Source organism: Pistacia vera, unplaced genomic scaffold (genome assembly GCF_008641045.1).
Source record: "Pistacia vera cultivar Batoury unplaced genomic scaffold, PisVer_v2 Contig234, whole genome shotgun sequence".
NCBI classification, from domain to species: Eukaryota; Viridiplantae; Streptophyta; class Magnoliopsida; order Sapindales; family Anacardiaceae; genus Pistacia; species Pistacia vera.
This window is the reverse complement of record NW_022196040.1, coordinates 860,719-880,008: the sequence shown is the minus strand read 5'-3', so window position 1 is coordinate 880,008 and position 19,290 is coordinate 860,719. Positions and strand designations below refer to the sequence as shown.

The following is a 19,290-nucleotide window of genomic DNA, read 5'->3' as shown; positions in this document are numbered from 1 at the left end:
AAATATTTATAAAGGATTAAAGTGACAGCTTAAATTTTCTTTACCTTTTTATGTTTCCCAATACGTTAATTCATTAACGCACCTCGTTCTCTCAAATCTCAGTAAACCAACTTGATTAAGTTAATGTTTTAATTTTAAGTATTTCTGCCACTACGCTAAATATATAATTCTGGTTTGTACTATGATTAAGTTCTTTATCTTATGGTTTAAGTTTCTTAAGTCAAATAAATACAGTAAACCCTCTTCATAGTGATACTTTATATAGGAATAAACTCTACATAGTCATAAAAAATTATATTCCCAATTTGGGATAGTTATAAATAAAAATAAACTCCACATTGTAATAAGTTATAATTTTTCTAATTCTCGTCTTAAGGAAAGTTGTCTTCACATAGTAATAATTATATGTATATTGTAAAAAAATATATGCTATATTACATTGAAAATTTAAGATGAAATAAAATATTTATCTAAAGTTGTTTGAGACAATAAGTTATGTTTTAGAGTTATTACCATATCTTTTAACTTGTAGGTAAAGGTGAAACAAATAGGCCGGGTTAGGCGAGTCAACCCTAACCCGGCCCGCATTAGAGAGGGTTCAACCCAGACCGCCTTATAGGCGGGTCGGGTTGAACCCAACCTGCATGCAACCCCCAGGCGGGCTGGGTTGCTATATGGCAACCTGCCAATCCGACGGGTTGCTATTTGTTTACAACTTGCCAACCCGTCGGGTTGGCCCCAAAAAAGTTAAAAACTAATTATTTTTTTCAAGTTTCCCCCATTTTTTTAATTCTTTTAATTAAACTATTATGATTGAACTCTTACAAATAATTTTACACAATAATATTAAACTATACTTTTAAATCATAAATATTAAAATGTATAAAACTTCGTAATATTTGACACATTGTTATTATTATTTTTTATGGTATGTAAAATATAAAAAAATTAAATATTGAAGTCTTATTCTTAAATTTCCATGTCTTGTATAAACTATAATTCATTCTTATGCTAAAGTTTCATCAATTGAATGAATAAATCTAATTTTTCTTATATTACAATTTTATTGTATTAAAATTGAATTAATATTTGAAATGTTAATAAAAAAATATTTAATTTAATTTAATTATTGATATTTGAAAAGTTAACTAAAAACAATTACATTTATTCATTTATAAATCGTTAATTATTTATTTGAAAAGTTAACTAAATAAAACAAAATCAAAAATAAAATAAAATAAAATCAAAAAAGGAGGTTAACCCGGCCCGACCCGCAACCTAACCCGGCGGATTAGGGTTGGTGGGCCGGGTTGGGCCAGCCATTTCCCCAAACATGGCGGGCCTAACCCCGCCTGCCTTTGTTGGCGAGCGGGTTAGAACCAACCCGCCAAAAGCAGTAACCCGTTACAGGCCGGGTCGGGTCGGGCCGGGCGGGTTACTTTTCCAACTCTACTTGCGGGTATATTACTCGCTAGCATAAATATTTTCTTGTTGAAGCCAAAACATTTCTAGCTTTTCAAGCATGTTTAGAGCTTTTTGGTATGAAACTTTTTGTACTTCCGTACTATCATCCTTATAATTATTTCATTTTTTTTATTGTCTAATTGTAGCAATGATTTATTTTTCTGTTAAAGCATACATGACTTGTTGCTCATTTGGATGATTAAGGAAGACATTAATATCCATTTGATTAATGTAGTGAAGTTGTCGAATCTGATCACTTAATTTTACAATGACTCTTTGATTCCCCTCATCCACTTCAATTGTAACTTGCAATTCATCAACACCGGGGGTCTTAATTTTTTAATGCTTAAAACAATTGATAATTGTCTGCAGCTTGACATCAATTGACCATGCAGTAACTGCATTTACAATTCCATCAAAGACAATTATCTTTATTGGTTCTAAGACACGATCTTTTATCCATTTCAAAAGTAGGCAATTGAAACGCTGAATTAAAACCCTAATACTATTAAAACATGAATTGAAATCATAATATTGTTCTACTAAAACATGGATTATGAAATAAGAAATTTTTGTAACTACACCTCTATTAAATTATTACCTCCTCGTAATAATAAAATTAGTTAGTCCTACCATTATGATTATAGAGAGGTTTTACTATACCTTAAAAATTTATAAGAGTGATATACATGTATTAAAACAAATTTATTACATAAATATACTCTTTTATGAAAACTTAAGAGCTAGTTGTTAAATTTAAATATCTAAAACCAGTTGTTAAATATAAATAGTAATCTTATGTAAAGTGATAACTTTAACACAATTAGTCTCGAAACATTGTCTTCCGAGGTGTACATACGACTTTCATCTAATACAATTTTCCATAGAATTCTATCTATAAGATTGAGTATGAAATTTTGTTTACTCATTTTAAATTGAGTATCTGTTCTCTCTCCTCCTAGGATGAGAAATAATGTATTTCAAATATTCATAAAATTGAGTTCTTGTGCTTTTGAAATAGTGCAAAAAAAAAAAAAAAAAAAATTCCTCCTAGGATGAGAAATAAGGTATTTGAATTGTTACAATTGTTTGTTGACATGGATATATATAACACAAATTTCTCCACAGATCCTTTCTTTCTAAGGTCTGGGAAATGATTTCAATATTAGACCTTAGACATACAGTAGTTCCGAATCAAATCTATTTAGAAAAGTCTTTTTTCTTGTGGTATTCACATATAATATGGGACATTCAATCCACTTACGAGTCTTTTGCTGTTGGGTTAGCTTTACACCCCACATGTTTCTAGTTATTCACACGAGTCTCGCATAAAAATTTACACTATATTATCTATCGATAACAATGACGTAACAAGATTTGATAAAGATATTTTACCTAAAAAAAAATTGACAAAGATACCGTATATGATGTACTAAAAAAAAAGTAAATATTAAATAATAATATTATACTTATAAAGACTTTATACAAAATAGCGTAGCATTATTTTTGTATTATCATATCATTTACTGTTATTTAAGGTGTATTTATTAAATTGGTTTTTTATAATAATTCATCTAACCATAATCCTACATGTCAATTTGTAAAAAAAAATTTGTATAAAGTCTTTATAAATATAATATTATACTATTAATTTAGTATAATAACAAATAATTACCATGAATGCAAGTGACGTACGTTCATTGAGACGATGTTACTGTTTAATCTCTAATGCCTATATATTATAGTTCTTTTGTTTCTGCCCATCCTGCTTTTGTTTCTTCTCCAAACATATAAAACGAAAAATATTCGTTCGCCACCTGGTCCTAAGGGTCTTCCTTCGATCAGTAATTTACACCAGTTTGACAGTTCAAACCCCGATAATGTGTGGAAACTCTCTCAAAAGTATGGCCCCCTCATGTCCTTGCGTATCGGTTCTATGTCAACCCTGATAGTTTCATCGACAAAAGTGGCTAAAGAGGTGTTGAAAACTCATGATCTCGCATTTTGTAGTAGACCTGCCTTACTTGCTATGCGAAAGTTATCTTACAAGTGCTTAGACTTAGCTTTTGCTCCATACAATGAGTCTTGGAGGGAGAAAAGGAAATTGTGCGTTATGCATCTCTTCAACCCAAACAGAGTGCAACAATTTCGTCCCACTCGAGAAGACGAAGTTTCCCGTATGATTCAAAAGATATAAAAATCAGTTGCTGCTTTGAAACCGGTCAACTTAAGTGAGTTACTGATGTCCATGACGAGTAGCATTATTTGCAGACTTGCTTTTGGGAAGGGGTATGAGGGTGATGAAAGTGAAGGAAGTAGATTTTATGCCATGCTTCATGAAACTGAGGCCATGTTGGGAAGCTTCTTTTTTTCAGATTATTTTCCTTTCATGGGCTGGGTTGACAAACTTACAGGAATGAAAAGACGCCTTGAAAACAACTTCAAGGAACTTGATATATTCTTCCAGGAAATAATCCAAGACCATTCTGATTCCAAGGTGCCCAAAAACGGGAAAGAGGATATTATTGATATTTTTCTTCAAATACAAAAAGATGGAGGACTTAAAGTTGATATTACTTGGGATCACATCAAAGCAGTTCTCATGGTAATGTATATTTTTCTTATAATTTCATAATATTTTATATTTAAGCTTCAAAATGCAAATATTGTTTCTCTTATTTTATTTATTTATTTTTCTTTGCAGAATGTATTTGCTGCTGGCTCAGACCCAAGTGCAGCTACAATTGTTTGGGCCATGACCTACCTAACGAAAAATTCTAGAGTAATGAAGAAAGTTCAAGAAGAAATTAGATCCGAAATCGGAAAGAGAGGCTTTGTAGATGAAGATGATGTTCAGAAGTTGACTTATCTTAAAGCTGTAGTGAAAGAGTCAATGAGATTGCAACCAACCGCTCCTTTTCTAATCCCAAGAGAAACAACTGAAAAGTGCATCATAGATATGGGTATGAAATACGACCTAAAACACTTGTTTTTGTGAATTCATGGGCGATGGGAAGAGATCCTGAAGCTTGGGAGAACCCAGATGAATTCTACCCTGAGAGATTCAACGGCAGTTCTATAGACTTTAAAGGACAACACTTTTGAGTTCATACCATTCGGTGGTGGTCGAAGAATTTGTCCAGGATTACACATGGGAGTAGCCACGGTGGAGCTTGCACTAGCTAATCTTCTTTACAAATTTGATTGGAAAATGCCACCTGGAATGAACAAGGAAGACTTAGATTTGGAGTGTTTACCAGGCGTCACCATGAATAAGAAGAATGCTCTCTACCTTACGCCCATCAATTATGAATAAGAAGAATATTAATTTCCGTTAACTTAATGTTCTCTAGTTGGAAGAGTCATGGTCCAGGTTTTCAACTTTTGCTTCCCGTATTAGAGAACATAAACAGATTTTAATGGTTTGTTGCACTAAGGAATACAATATATATATATATATATATATACTTTTAATTTGATCATAAATTCACAGCAATATTTTAAAATTCTCATTGCCTCGTTCAAATTTCAAAATCTTCATAAATCTATTTAAGCTTACTGAGTTGAAGAGTCATATTGGTCGTGTTTTTTACTTATACGGGTAACAATCTTTTAACTTATTTCCATATTGTTTGGATGGGCCAGCGCCATGTCCCGGCATCGGGCTTTGCGTCGGTGTACCTCACTTTTCCGGTGGTGTTCCTTTCTTTCTCCTTTTGCTTTGCTTTTCTTCTTTTTTCTATCTCCTTCAACTCTTCTCTTGTCAGTTCTTTTTTTATGATAGAATTTTGAGATAGGTTTGACTTCTCACCTAATAAGACTTTGTTGAATGAGAGGATTATCTCCTCTTATAAATTAGTAGGCTTGAACGTGTTTAGTCGATGTGAGATTCTAACAATATTAAAACACATTTTGATTACAAGTTTACTTCCACTCTCTTCAAAGATGAATTTATACAAAGCATTTTGGGTTTATTTTAAGTGAATTTATCCGTCCCATTTGTGATCTCTAATATCCAACATTTACTGTCTATTTATCCTTTCCCGTCCAATTAGGGTTTTTAATAATTAGCCTTGGAATCCATCTGCCGTTGTAGGCAGGAACAATTTTACAAAACTCTTCGCCCTCACATCTCTCAATTCCAAGAACTTTCAAATTAAATCACCTAAACTCCAAATTTACCATTAACCTTATTAGTTCTAATTAATATACAATTTATAGACCAAAGTCGGCGCTATACAAGAAAATTAAAAAAAAAAAAAAAAGTAATGCTAATGGTGATACATGCAACAACACAAATTCCATACTCCTTTTCGATCGGTCTCTTCATTGCGAAGATACAAGAGATATGAATTAGGAATTTTATTTTATTTTTAAAGAGATCCTTCGATTTTGCGCGTTTCAGTTAGAAAAGAAAGGAAGAAAGAATATTCTTTATTTGCAAGTGATTGCTTACTAGACCACACGGTGAAGGTGATGAAATATTACCTCTTTAATGACTAAAATATGTGTAATAACTTATAGTAGAGGTTTCTTTTTCTTTTTTTAATTTAAAACTTAACATCTGGCTTTTTTATCCTTGAAAATTGAAATCCAATCCAGCTCCAATTTACTTTTCTTTTTTTCTGTTTCACAATACGTAAATCATTGATGCACCTTGTTTTCTGAAATTTCAAGAAATGTAATCCATTAAGTTAATGTTTTAATTGAAAATATTATCTGCTCCTACGGTTAATATATATATATATTATTTTTGTTTATATATATAGTATGTTGAGATTTGTCAGACTTAAAAATTAATACTGAGTTTTGATCTTATAATTTAAGTTTCCTGGGTCAAATAGATAGCTTACAAATTTATAAATGCATCAACATATACATTAATTGAAATGATTTTATTTTGATTTTCCACTAAAGTCAAATTATCACATAAATATTGATAATGGACTCTTTTTGTGAAAACTTGATTGTTAGAGTATCTAAACCAAGTTGTTAAATTTAAATATTAATCTTAGGTTAAGTGATAACTTTAACAAAATTACTCTTGAAAGATTCATATCAGAGTACATACGACTTTCATCAAATACAACTTTCCACATAATTCTATATGTATGTATCAGATCAAGTATGAAATTTTGCTTACTAACTTTAAAATTGAGTATTACTTTCCTCTTCCCTGCTAGGATGGAAAAATATGTAATTTATATATCCGTAATGGTTCCCTTTTAGAAAGATATTTTGTGTCATGTAGCCTGCTCCACTTTAGATACTCAATCACATGTTTCTAACGATTTATATGGCATTATTAGAGATGATTTCCTTATTGGTTTAGCCACACACTTCACATGATTCTAGGGATTCACATAGCACCATATAAATTTTGGATATGGATTTACAACGCTGTAGAACCCCTTTGTTTATTATCAATAATTATGTAACGTAGATTTGAAAAAGATAGTGATTTTGCTTTAAAAAGAGTGAATGTTAATTAAGTAGGATTATATTAGATTTAGATGAGATATCAAATAATTAAACTGAATATTATAAATGCACATTCCTTTAAATGATTATATTGTTAAATTTTGATGCCTATTTAGTGGGGTATCTTTTCGAATTGTTGTATAGTTAAAAACTAATGGCGTTGCTTATTGTCCTTTTATTTCTGCCAATCCTGCTCTTGCTTCTTCTTCAGAGATACCAAACCCCCATAAATCTTTGGAGTAATACTACACTGAGGAGAAATTTTACAAAGATTTTCATACAAAGTGATATAACAAAAAATGAATGGAAGAGTAAATTTAATGAGTTTGATTTTTTGTTTCACTCTTCTATTTATTTTTTGTCACCTGAAAATCTTTGTAAATTTTCTTTGTAAGTATAGTATTATTAAAATCTTTCGTTCGTTACCTGGCCCTAGGGTCTTCCCTTTATCGGTAATTTACAACAGTTTGATAGCTCAGACCCCGAAAATGTGCGGAAACTCTCTCAAAAGTATGGCCCCCTCATGTCCTTGCGTATTGGTTCTATGCCAACCCTAATATTTTCGTCCGCAAAAATGGCTAAACAGGTGTTGAAGACTCATGATCTTGCATTTTGTAATAGACCTGCCTTACTTGCTATGCGAAAGTTGACTTACAATGGCTTAGACTTCGCTTTTGCACCATACAATGAGTCTTGGAGGGACAAAAGGAAATTATGTGTTATGCATCTCTTCAACACAAAATAGAGTGCAAAAATTTCGTCCCACTCGAGAAGACGAAGTTTCCCGTATGATTCAAAAGATTTCAAAATCAGTTGGTGCTTCTAACCCTGTCAACTTAAGTGAGTTACTGATGTCTATGACGAGTAGCATTATTTGCAGACTTGCTTTTGGGAAGAGGTATGAGGGTGATGAAAGTGAAGGCAGTAGATTTTATGCTATGCTTCATAAAACTGAGGCCATGTTGGGAAGCTTCCTTTTTTCAGATTATTTTCCTTTCATGGGCTGGGTTGACAAACTGACAGGAATGAAAAGACGCCTTGAAAACAACTTCAAGGAACTTGATAGATTCTTCCAGGAAATAATCCAAGACCATTCAGATTCCAAGGCGCCCAAAAATGAACAAGAGGATATAGTTGATGTTTTACTTCGAATACAAAAAGATGGAGGGCTTAAAGTTGATATTTCTTGGGATCACATCAAAGCAATTCTCATGGTGATATATATTTTTCTTATAATTTCATAATATTTTATGTTTAATCTTCAAAATACAAATATTGTTTCTCTTATTTTATTTATTTATTTTCCTTTGCAGAATGTATTTGCCGGTGGCTCAGACCCAAGTGCAGCTACAATTGTTTGGGCCATGACCTATCTAATGAAAAATTCTAGAGTAATGAAGAAAGTAGAAGAAGAAATTAGATCTGAAATCGGAAAAAAAGGTTTTGTAAATGAAGATGATGTTCAGAAGTTGACTTATCTTAAAGCTGTAGTGAAAGAGACAATGAGATTGCAACCAACAATTCCTTTTCTAATCCCAAGAGAAACTACAGAAAATTGCATTATAGACGGGTTTGAAATACGACCTGTTTTTGTGAATTCATGGGCCATAGGAAGAGATCCTGAAGCTTGGGAGAACCCTCATGAATTTTACCCTGAGAGATTCGTTGGCAGTTCTATTGATTTTAAAGGACTTTGAGTTCATTCCATTTGGCGGTGGTCGAAGAATTTGTCCAGGATTACACATGGGAGTAGCCACTGTAGAGCTTGCACTTGCTAATCTTCTTTACAAATTCAATTGGGAAATGCCACCTGGAATGAACAAAACAGACTTAGATTTAGATGTTGTACCAGGTATCACCATGAATAAGAACAATGCTCTCTGCCTTACTCCCATCAACTATGAATAAGAGGATGTTAATTTCCGTTAACTAATTTTATGGATTTCTGTGTAATTAATATTAATGTTCTCTAGTTGAAGCCATGGACTCATGGTCAGGGTTTTACTGATAGTGGTAACAAAATCTTATTTATTTGAAAATTCTTTTACTACAGTACAAGGAGATCCTGATAATTCAATACTCTCTACAAATTCACACCAAATTAAAAACTGCGTTAACTACAACAACTAAATAAAAAGATAAATGATGACGCTATAAGAAAACTACCCTTACAGTTTTGAAATTATTCAAGGTAATCCATGGGTATATTCTTTTGTAGCTTCAAATGGAAATATTCTTGATATTAATGATTTAATTAGTTTTGTTTTTGCAGTGTATTTGTCGGTGGAACAGACACAGTTGCTGCCAGTCTGCTACTGTGATTTGGGCCAATGACCTACGCAGTGAAGAATCCTAGTGCTATGAAGAAAGCTCAAGAAGAAATTAGATACCCGATTGAGAACAAGGGTTTTGTAGATGAAGATGATGTTCAGAAACTATCCTATCTTAAAGCTCTAGTGAAAGAAACAATGAGATTGCAACCGCCAATTCCAATAACAATAATACTATCTTACAAAGATTTTCATACAAAGTGAGGTGTCAAAAAATGAATGAAATAGTGAAACCAAAAGTCAAACTTATTAAATTTATTATTCTATTCATTTTTTGCCACATAACTTTATATGGAAACTTCTGTAAATTTTTTTTGTAAATATAGTATTATTATTCCAATAATTCCAAGAGCAGAATCTAAAAATTGCACCATAAACGGGCATAAAATACCTCCTAAAACACCCGTCTCCTGAAACACCCGTTTTGTGAATTCATGGGACGGCAGGAAGGGACCCTGACGCTTGGGAATACCCAAATGAATTTAATCCTGATAGATTCATTGGTAATTGTATCGACTTTAAAGGGCAACACTTTGGGATTATCCCCTTTGGTGCTGGGCGAAGAATGTGTCCATGAATGTATATAGCACTTGCGACAGTGGAGGTTGCACTTGCTGATCTAACTTACAAATTTGATTGAAAGATGCCAGATGGAATGAACATCGAAGATTTAGATTTGGATGTTAAAACAGGTATTACCATGCATAAGAAGAATGCTCTCTGCCTCATGGCCACTAACTACGTACGGTATGGTGAGTCATGTTGAAGCTTTTCCGGATAACAGTAACTCGGAATTTTAAAAAGGATCTTGCGGGTCAATAACATCACTCACTAGTTTAAATTATTTTATTCGGAGGTGAAAAACAATAAACAAAGCGTCCACAAATATGCAGTACAATACTAACAAACAAAGGCGCTTTATTAACATTGTGACGAAAGATTAAAAAGGTCATTGTCATCAAAATTTTGTGCACGATGCTTTTGGACCCTCCTACAATAAGATTCAGTGTTATAATCAGCCCCGTAATTTTTTAGGAAAATATAAGCAAAATCTTGTGCTTTAAATGATCCTATTACATGATCAAATGTTATCTATTTACCGATGCAGAACTTGCCAAAAATGTTGGACAATATCTCCTCAGAGATGTCTTCCCCACTGATCTGCCCAAGGGCCAATGCAGCATCCCTCAAATCAATAGTCCAAAAATCCAGAGGCATTTCCTCTTCTATTGATGATTTTAACCTTACAAGAGCCTCCTTCGTCCTCACAAGTTGCTCACATTGTCTCTAAAAGAAAAAAAAAAAAAAAAAAAACTAACCATCAGCCCATAATTGAATCTAACATTTCACCCTTCCATTTTTTGCTCAACAAAATCAACAAAGAAATTTATGTTAGAAGATGTTCTTGATAATCCTAATCCCACAAGCTAAGTTTTAGCTGGCCCATAGAGCTAAAGAGTTACGCCATCGCAACGAGTCTTGATGCAACTCAAAAAACTCTTTGGACTAAACCAGGACTCCCAGATCTGAGTAATTAATGCATGATGATCTAGGAAATTTTGGCACTCAAGAACATAAAATAATTCGGAAAGAAAAGAGTTAAATTCACATCAGTAGTTGCTAACCTGGTTCACAGTCCATCTGCGTCCACCTGCTGGAATCTGGTTGATACCCACAATCTCTGAGATTGCTGTCTCCAAATCTTGTATTCCTTCACCAGTAACAGCACAGGTGGAAACATGCTTGCTAAAAGGATTGCCATTTCTATTGACCCAATCCGTACATGCTGACAGAGCACAGTCTATTTTATTTATCACCAGAATCATTGGGGTGGAAGATCCACTCGATTTCTGCAATTCCAAAGAGCGACTGATGATCACACATAACAACGGAAAAATGATATACCAACATGATCTTAAATTGGTGACCACGATGACTACCAAGTAACTTACATAAACCAATGAGACTGATGACTAGTTCATACCTTATTAGATTGAATTCTATCAAGAAGTCTGGTGTCTTCTGAAGTCCACCCATCAACCGCACTCACTGTCATGATAATGACATCGGCACCCAGAGCTACAGCTTCAGATCTCTCTACACCTGCAAGGGAAATTACAATTGTCACACACCAAGTAATGAATGAACTTCTTAAAAATATTGAGCAAGGCATGATATAACATTTCCAACAAATATCTAGAACTGATCTCCGAAATTTCTCCAAATTACAACAATTCAACTTAGTCACTTCACAAAAGGTGGTTTCAACTTTCAAGATCAAGTTCATGCAGAGAGAACACTCTTACCAATCTTCTCAACAACGTCATCAGTTTCTCTGATGCCTGCTGTATCAAGAAGTGTCACAGGTACACCACACACTGTTACACTGGCTTCAACAACATCTCGAGTTGTTCCGGCAATATCTGTAACTATTGCTCTCTCAGTCTACACGCTAAAAATAAAACATGGATTCACTATGGTGTTGTGAACTCTAGTTATGTAAAAGAAAATAAACAAATAAAAGGGCTGAAAATACTTCAGCAAGTTATATAAAGTATATTATTTCTTTTGAATTCTTCTTCCATTCAAGTTATACCTAGTTTCTATAATTGGATTCATAGAGCCACTGCAGGCCAAATGAAAAGGAGAGAAGAATAGTATCCAAATTAATTTCATTTTAGTATTTCCAAAAGTTAATCGCAGCACATTAATACAGCCTAATATATCCAAGGAAATATCAAAGGAATAAAAGACATTACTATAATCCAATCTTGTCTATTTTGAGAACAGGCAATCTCATGTTCACTAGTAATGTATACACTACCTGTGTAGGTCCTGACCGACATAGAACTAAGATTCTCATGTTGAAAAGCCATAATTTCATATAAAAAAGCAATAAAACTTAAAGATCTCCATTTTCTATTTCAAACATCCTTCAACGTTATTGTGCTTGATACATAAACTCAATTCTCAAATTATCTCATATTTCCAAATACTGGCATAAAAGCCATACAGCCCACACTTCTGTACAGATGTTTCATAACACAAATTTTACATGTCTGTTACGAACGGCCCTAATAGATAGGGCATCTCAATCAAAAACAAGAAGCAGTTACTTTACCCGAAGGCATTACTTGTGCATATTATGTGTCCAGGAAATCAAAATTAAGCAGCAAATGCCAAAACAAAATTAAAATGATAACTCCACATATATTAATCATGAGGACAAGTAATTCTCATGCCAAAAAGTAACCACCTGCTAGCAAAGGGGAAAAGAAAAATCTTAATGCAACATACTTTGCTCCAGGCATTAAGAATGCTTGACTTCCCAACATTTGGACGGCCAACGATTGCTATCTGCAAGTATTTGAATAAAAAAAGGTTGAGAAAACAGAAGCCTGTTAAAGAAGGCACCTGAATCTACAGTAACATACCTCAAATACACAGGCCATTTTATACTTTTTCTAAAGTAAGATACATAAAGAGCCCCTCCATACAATAATGAAAGTATTGCGTATTAAGCAAAGTCCCAAAATCCCATACAACTATAAAAATTGTGCAGCAAATCACTTTTATTGTATAGTAAGATAATAAAAGGATCCAAAATATTTATCATGAGTTATGACGCCAAAATGTTTATTATAATCCATAATTATACCTGTAATCCAGCTTGCAGAAGCTTATCATAATTGGCAGTCTCCAGTGCATTTTCTACATCCTGTGACATGGCATGTATTTTATCCATGATCACTTTCAAATCTAGTGGAGGCATCTCATCATCAAAATCTAAACGAGCCTCAATCTCAGTAAGCAACTCAATGCACTGTGCTCTCAGTGATTTGACCAAAGAAGAAAAGCCTCCCTGCCAAAAGAAACAAATTATTAAGGGCCCATTATTCTGATGCCAAAAAAAAAAAAAAAAAAAAAAAAAGAAAATGAATTTACATTTCTAGCTGTCCCAGATTTTTAATGCACTAGAGTATGTCAAACTAAGAAATAACTGCAATTGACATATAATTTCTGTAAGGGAAACATGCCTGGATTCCAGCCAAAGCTGCATCTGCAGCAGCGACAGATTTTGCAGAAACTAATTTTTCAACATTTTCAGCTTGAGATAAGTCTAAGCGGCCATTAAGAAAGGCACGCAGAGTGAATTCACCTGAAATAGAAAACAAGGAAAGTAACTGAATGTGAGTAAGCATGCAAGTACACATTAATTTCCCAAGATTTTCAGCTACAGATAGGTCTAACCAGTCATTAACGGCAATGAGGGTGAACTGGTCAGGAAGAGCAAACATAAGAAGAACTGTATGTGGTTGAACATGCAAGTACATACATTTTGCAACTGTGGATACGTATACGTATCCATTTGTAGAAGGCACAAGAATAACAACATTTTTACAGTATTGACAATCGAATGCTGCTACAACAAGATTGTGCGACCACTACTATTAGAGTGTATTACCTACTTAACACAGAGATACATAAAAGTCAGAACCAATAGCAATGTCTGTCCACTAAACACTCAAGTTCTACATTGGATAGTTAAAATCCAATCTACCAAATTTGAGGCTATTAACATGGCCATCAGATTATAACTCCAGATCTAACTATCAATTTCTCATTCCTACCTATAATAACATCATCTTGACAGATGAGACATAAAAGATAATGAGTTCTTTTGAACGTCCCAACAAAGGGACCAACATTGTACTCTTCAAAACAGTAGAAGGCAGAAACAGTCCACAAAATTAAATACAGACACAATTAAGCTATCCAGGGGTGATGAAAAAACAAACCCAGATCTCACAGTTGGTTGATATAATCTGATAATGAATATGTATAACAATTTTTTTGATTAAAAAAAAAAAAAAGCGGTAAACCTGGTTCAGCAAGGCTCGCTCCAGCTTCTAAACAAGCCCTTAACACACGACGCAAGCATACGTCACTACCATGGCACTGAAGTTCAACCACATCTTCTCGAGTGTAAGATCTCGGAGCCAACATTGGTACAGCTAAAACCTAGAATAATTAAGAGAACAAAAAGAAGAAAGAAAATTTCCACTTAGCACAATCGCGTTCTAGTCCAGTGACAAGCACAAATACACAACAAAGACAAACTCAAGCAACTAAAATTTACCAAACACAGATTATCCACTTTCATTCCAAACTATATTCTAAAGAAAACCATTATAAATCCAACATTCTAAATGACAATTGACTTCATAAAACAGAGAAGTGTTCGATATGTCAAATTATCCACAAATACTTTTTCTTTTTCAATTTTAATACAGCTTAAAAATGATAAATTGAAATGAAAAGCCTCAAGTTTTTCTTCATATCACAAGCACGAACTAACTCTACAAATGAACTAGTCTCATCGGAGTGACTATTATGTCATTCATTTTAATTTGTTAAAATTATTATTTTAATTTGTTAAAATTATTATTTTAATTTTTACTCTTTCATCATTAATACCCAAAAAGAGCATCAATTGACGAGGTTCGAAATCAACCAGAATGGACATAAAACATTTTAATACCTCATCAACAACTTCCCCTTGAGCATCTAAAACGACACCGTACTCAACAACATGAGTAGTGGGCCGCCAGGAAGTCTTCCTCTTCCTTGTCTTGAGGGGTCTAAACACTCGGCCAACGACATCGACGGCCTTGGGCCCCGACAGCCGTACAATCCCCACAGCGCCAGGTGGGCCACCCATGGAAGTGACAATTGCGGCAATAGTCCTGGAACTCTCAAACTTCTCCTGAGTCCCACCGTTAGCAGCAAGGAAGCGTTCGTCTGGTTTGAATACTAGGGTGTTATGTTTCGGGGGGTTTGGGGCTTTGGGTTTAAGAGATGAGGAAATGTTAGTGGCAGTTGGTATTGAGAGTTTGCATTTGTGGAAGAAAAGTGAAGCTAAGGAGAGTAGTGGCGGTGGTGGTTTGATGATCGAACGGAGGGAAGGGAGTAGAGCCATGAGTGAGAACACCACCCGCTGCTAAAACATCATCTTAATAAGGAAACATAATGCAAACGACTCGAGGATTTAAGTAGATGACATATCGCTCTAGTGCCAAATTTGTCAACCGACACCTCGCGCAGTGATGACAACTCAATTATATTAAAGTTAAGTACTTTTTCACACCCAAATATGGCTTAATTATACTTTCCCGCCCACGACTTTTAAAATACAATTTTACTATCTATATATATATTTTAGTGGCGAATAGAGAGCAAACTCAATTCAGACAATTAGAATTTTTAAAAGGGGAAGCCGATAAGTCTTTTGGTGGTAAAATGTTAAATTTTGGTGATTGAAATTGATCAAAATTTGACTTGAGAGGGGTGACTATGTAAACTCTAATTACTCGATTGCTGGTGATTGACAGGGTTGACAAGAGTAGTATATAAGGGGTTCTAGTGAGTGATGATCGAAGAAGAGAATAGTAGTGATATGTGGTTGCAACAATGTCAGAATCGGAAACATAATATAAATTTGGTTAGTAAAATGGTATTTTTAAAAGTTTGTGGGTGAGAAAGTGTCATTAAGCCATTATTTTGGTGGGGAAAAAGTTGTTTACTCATTGGTTGCATTTGTTTCGGGGTCATAAAGGATAACACCGGTAATTTGTCTTATTTTTCAGAAATTATTATGTTTGGGTGTCAAGTAATGAAAGATTATGTTAAACTTTCAATACCAATAGTGGTTACTGGTTACTATAGGTAAAAACGGGGGTAATTCGATTACTGTCTGGGAGGGTGATTTTTTCCATTACCAAGGTAATCAACTGTTCGTACTAATTTTACCTTTAATTAATAAACATTTTGGACACAAAAGCTCTCATATGTCTACTAAATAACAATTAGCTCAAATGTGCAAAATGACTTATTTAACCTCATATATTATTTTTTTAGATAGAAATACCCTCACTATTTATATGGATAATACCCAAAATACCCCTAGCCACCTAAGACAACTATCGACCGTCGGCCACCACCGCCGGCCGCTGTTGGCATCGTCGAAACGGCGGACAACCAACCGAACATGGCCAACCATGCACCAATCTAGCCGTTTTTGGCCAAATCGAAGGCCAAAAATGTTAATGTATATTAGTGTATGCCCTAGAAACCATTCATGTTGTCGGTTTCAGAGCATTTTGTCTTGTATGTATATATCATAAATAATAGAAGAAAGAGTTCTTCAATTCATATATATAAATTGCTTCCTTTATTCAGTCATGCATTTAAAATAAAGTATGTATATGAATTGTCCAGATGATTCATTTAATCGGTAAATGAATTATCGAAAAGGGTTTCCTACGGAAGCAATATAATTTGGGCAGCTATATTGCACAGTAGGCATATCGAATGCTTCCGAAAGATATCATGAGTTGATATAAGTACGGATGATGATAATAGTCATGTCACTAGGGCATTGGTATGGATACGGTTGGTGACTATTTTTCGAACGTGACTGAATAACGACAAATCACTGGAAAAGCATGTAGTCAATGATTTATCGTTTGGTTATATCAGTGCACGATGTAGTCCTTTGACCTGAGACATTGTAGTCATATCTGATACGGATACGTATGGTTCATACGGTGTATAAGTACGGACTAATCATGTTTCGTATAATAAAGCCTATTTGGTCATGCGTTGTTCATATGCGAAAACGAATGATGGTCAAAGGGGATCCATTCACTCGAAAATATAGAATCGGGAATACCGCTGACTCCATCCGATTCGAGTTCCTAGACGAACGTCGATAAATGTCAAAAAACATAATCTCTGGCCAGAGTCTATTATTAGTCATACAAAAGGAAGTTTGTGATGATGAGCTCTAAAGATATTAATCGACGATTCAGTAGAGATCGAGTTTAGGATTTTGACGTTCCATGAATCCGTGCTTGATCAAGATATTTCAATGGAGAGACTTTACCGACATGGTACGTATGATCTGAAATGGGTTCGATGAAGTATTTCTTCATCGTGGTTTAGGGACTATGGCATATTGCTAGATGTTTACCATAGTCGTTGGGCCTCCGGACAGGTTTCCGGATTCATTCAGAACCGGCTCACGGCTAATCCATGATGGACCTACATGGTCACACCAATAGCCTTGAGAAGTTAGAGAATGATGAGAGAGAGAAATGATTATCCGAAGAGGGCTAGCACCTTCCGAGGGTAATGACGAGATTTCTATGGTAATGGTTACATAGAAAATTGTTTGTGACATTTTAAGGGTTAAAATGGTAAAGCAATAATTAATTATATTTAATTATTATATCTTAAAGCGTTAAGATTAATGAGATGAACAAAAATAACATTTTCATAATTAAAGGGTAAAAGGATAAATTTATGGGTTGTTAATGTAAACTAGTTTAGTTTACATGGGCCCTTGAATAATATTGATTATTCAAAGGGTAGCATAATAAATTCATGGGGTCCCTTTTAAAATAAGATTTTATTGGGCTTGGAAATGAAAAATAAATAATTGCAAAATTACCCAAGTATATATAAATGCAAAATGTTGCATTTTAGTTATTTATTCACTTGTTCACTCAAACACAAACTAAAAGCTCTCTCTCTCTAGCCACGGCCACTCTCTAATCCTCTCAAGGTGGTGTTAAAGTGTGGAGGTCTCATCATTTTGAGGTTAATCTTCATCAATCCAAAGCAAAGGAGTAGGTATAATCTCTTTTCCATGCTTTGTTTAAAAAAACCGTTTTTGAAATCCATCCTTTTATGCTTTCACTCTTCATCTCAACCACTCCTCATGCATGTTGTTCTTACAGAAAATGGCCAGATGGTTTTGGATCTAGCTGGAAACAACTAGATCCATTATGGCCATTTTCGGCCATATCCATAGCTATAAAAGGCCACAGATCTGACGATTTTCTGCCAATAACCGCCACAGATCTAGCCGTTTTCGGCCCAGAATGGATCTACCTTTTTGGCCAAATCCATGCTAATCTAGTCCATTCCAACGACTGTCGGCAGCGGCTAGATCCGATTAGTTGTGCGCCATTCCAACGACTGTCGAAGACGGCCGACGGTGGTGGCTAGAAGTTGGCAATCGTCTTGGGTGGCTGGGTGTATTTTGTTAAATGCTAAACTTTTCTTATTCTCAAATGTAGAGGATTAAAAAAATGTTATAAATAATAATATAATAACATTAACAAGGGAGGGTAATTAAGTAAAACTCTCTGGATGATATTTTATTCCTCTCAACCAAACATATTAATTATTTATACTCACTAATCTAATCAAACATATTAGTATAATATTTCTCCATTAATCTTTAAGGTAATTTATGTTAGTGGTAATTCTATCTTTTTAATAATAAAAAATTATGTGAAACAAAGGCACCTATTATATTGTTATAAACTAATAATCCACTTATTTACTTCAGAAAAACTAGAAGGTATGTGTTCATCAGATCGCAGACGTAATTAAAGAATACATATAATTTGGGAGTGTTTTTTTTTTTTTAATCGAGAAAGCAATTTTAAAATAAAATTGTTAAATATATTTAAACATAGCTATACTATATACAAAGTGCTGAATCTGTCAACATTGGAATCAGGTGGATACATATTTGGGCCAACTGGGGAGGCCAAATTCAACCGTGCTCATTTCGCTGGAATCCAGTTTCATCAGACTTTCGTTGCCCTTAAGCCATCTAGTATTCCCAAAAGCAGTCATCCGTACAGAGATTAGATGAAAATGTTCTTATCCTAAGTATCTCATTAACAAAATTAATTTCTATCTCATAACTTTCATGAGGCTGAAATTTATTATGCTCGGAAAAGGGTGTGTGACAGTTTTCGAATACATTTGAGATAAATAATCTTAATGATACACTTTTTAGATGAAATGAATACTGTTAACTATCTTTGAGTGACCGAGTGGTTCGATAAGGACTCTTGAATACATTACTCAAAGGCATGAGTTTGAGTCTCTCATCGGTTGCTAATAGGGATGGTTACTGAAACTTTTATCAAATTGA

The 19,290-nt window shown here is 34.1% G+C and overlaps 1 protein-coding gene and 2 pseudogenes across 1 annotated transcript; 2 read left to right on the top strand and 1 right to left on the bottom strand.

Annotated features, from left to right (window-relative positions):
• Positions 1-3,140: 3,140 nt before the first annotated feature.
• Positions 3,141-4,852, top strand: LOC116131509 (annotated as a pseudogene).
• A 2,247-nt stretch (positions 4,853-7,099) lies between these two features.
• Positions 7,100-10,041, top strand: LOC116131508 (annotated as a pseudogene).
• LOC116131518 (tRNA modification GTPase MnmE-like) lies at positions 9,683-15,295 on the bottom strand. Its single transcript, XM_031417162.1, has 10 exons — positions 14,818-15,295; positions 14,159-14,297; positions 13,313-13,434; positions 12,934-13,137; positions 12,573-12,632; positions 11,582-11,720; positions 11,260-11,378; positions 10,901-11,125; positions 10,308-10,562; positions 9,683-9,804 (listed from the first exon to the last, which is right to left on the bottom strand). Exons 1-9 carry the CDS (start codon positions 15,253-15,255, stop codon positions 10,368-10,370), a joined length of 1,641 nt encoding a protein of 546 aa, XP_031273022.1. The 5' UTR covers positions 15,256-15,295; the 3' UTR covers positions 9,683-9,804; positions 10,308-10,367.
• Between the last annotated feature and the right edge of the window lie 3,995 nt (positions 15,296-19,290).

Excerpts from the sequence above, each read along its gene's own strand:
- LOC116131518 (XM_031417162.1), bottom strand. The coding sequence starts at position 15,255 with ATGGCTCTACTCCCTTCCCTCCGTTCGATCATCAAACCACCACCGCCA. Across the intron at positions 11,721-12,572 it reads TTCTTAATGCCTGGAGCAAA|ACTGAGAGAGCAATAGTTAC; the intron begins GTATGTTGCATT and ends TTTAGCGTGTAG. Across the intron at positions 11,126-11,259 it reads ATAGAATTCAATCTAATAAG|AAATCGAGTGGATCTTCCAC; the intron begins GTATGAACTAGT and ends TTGGAATTGCAG.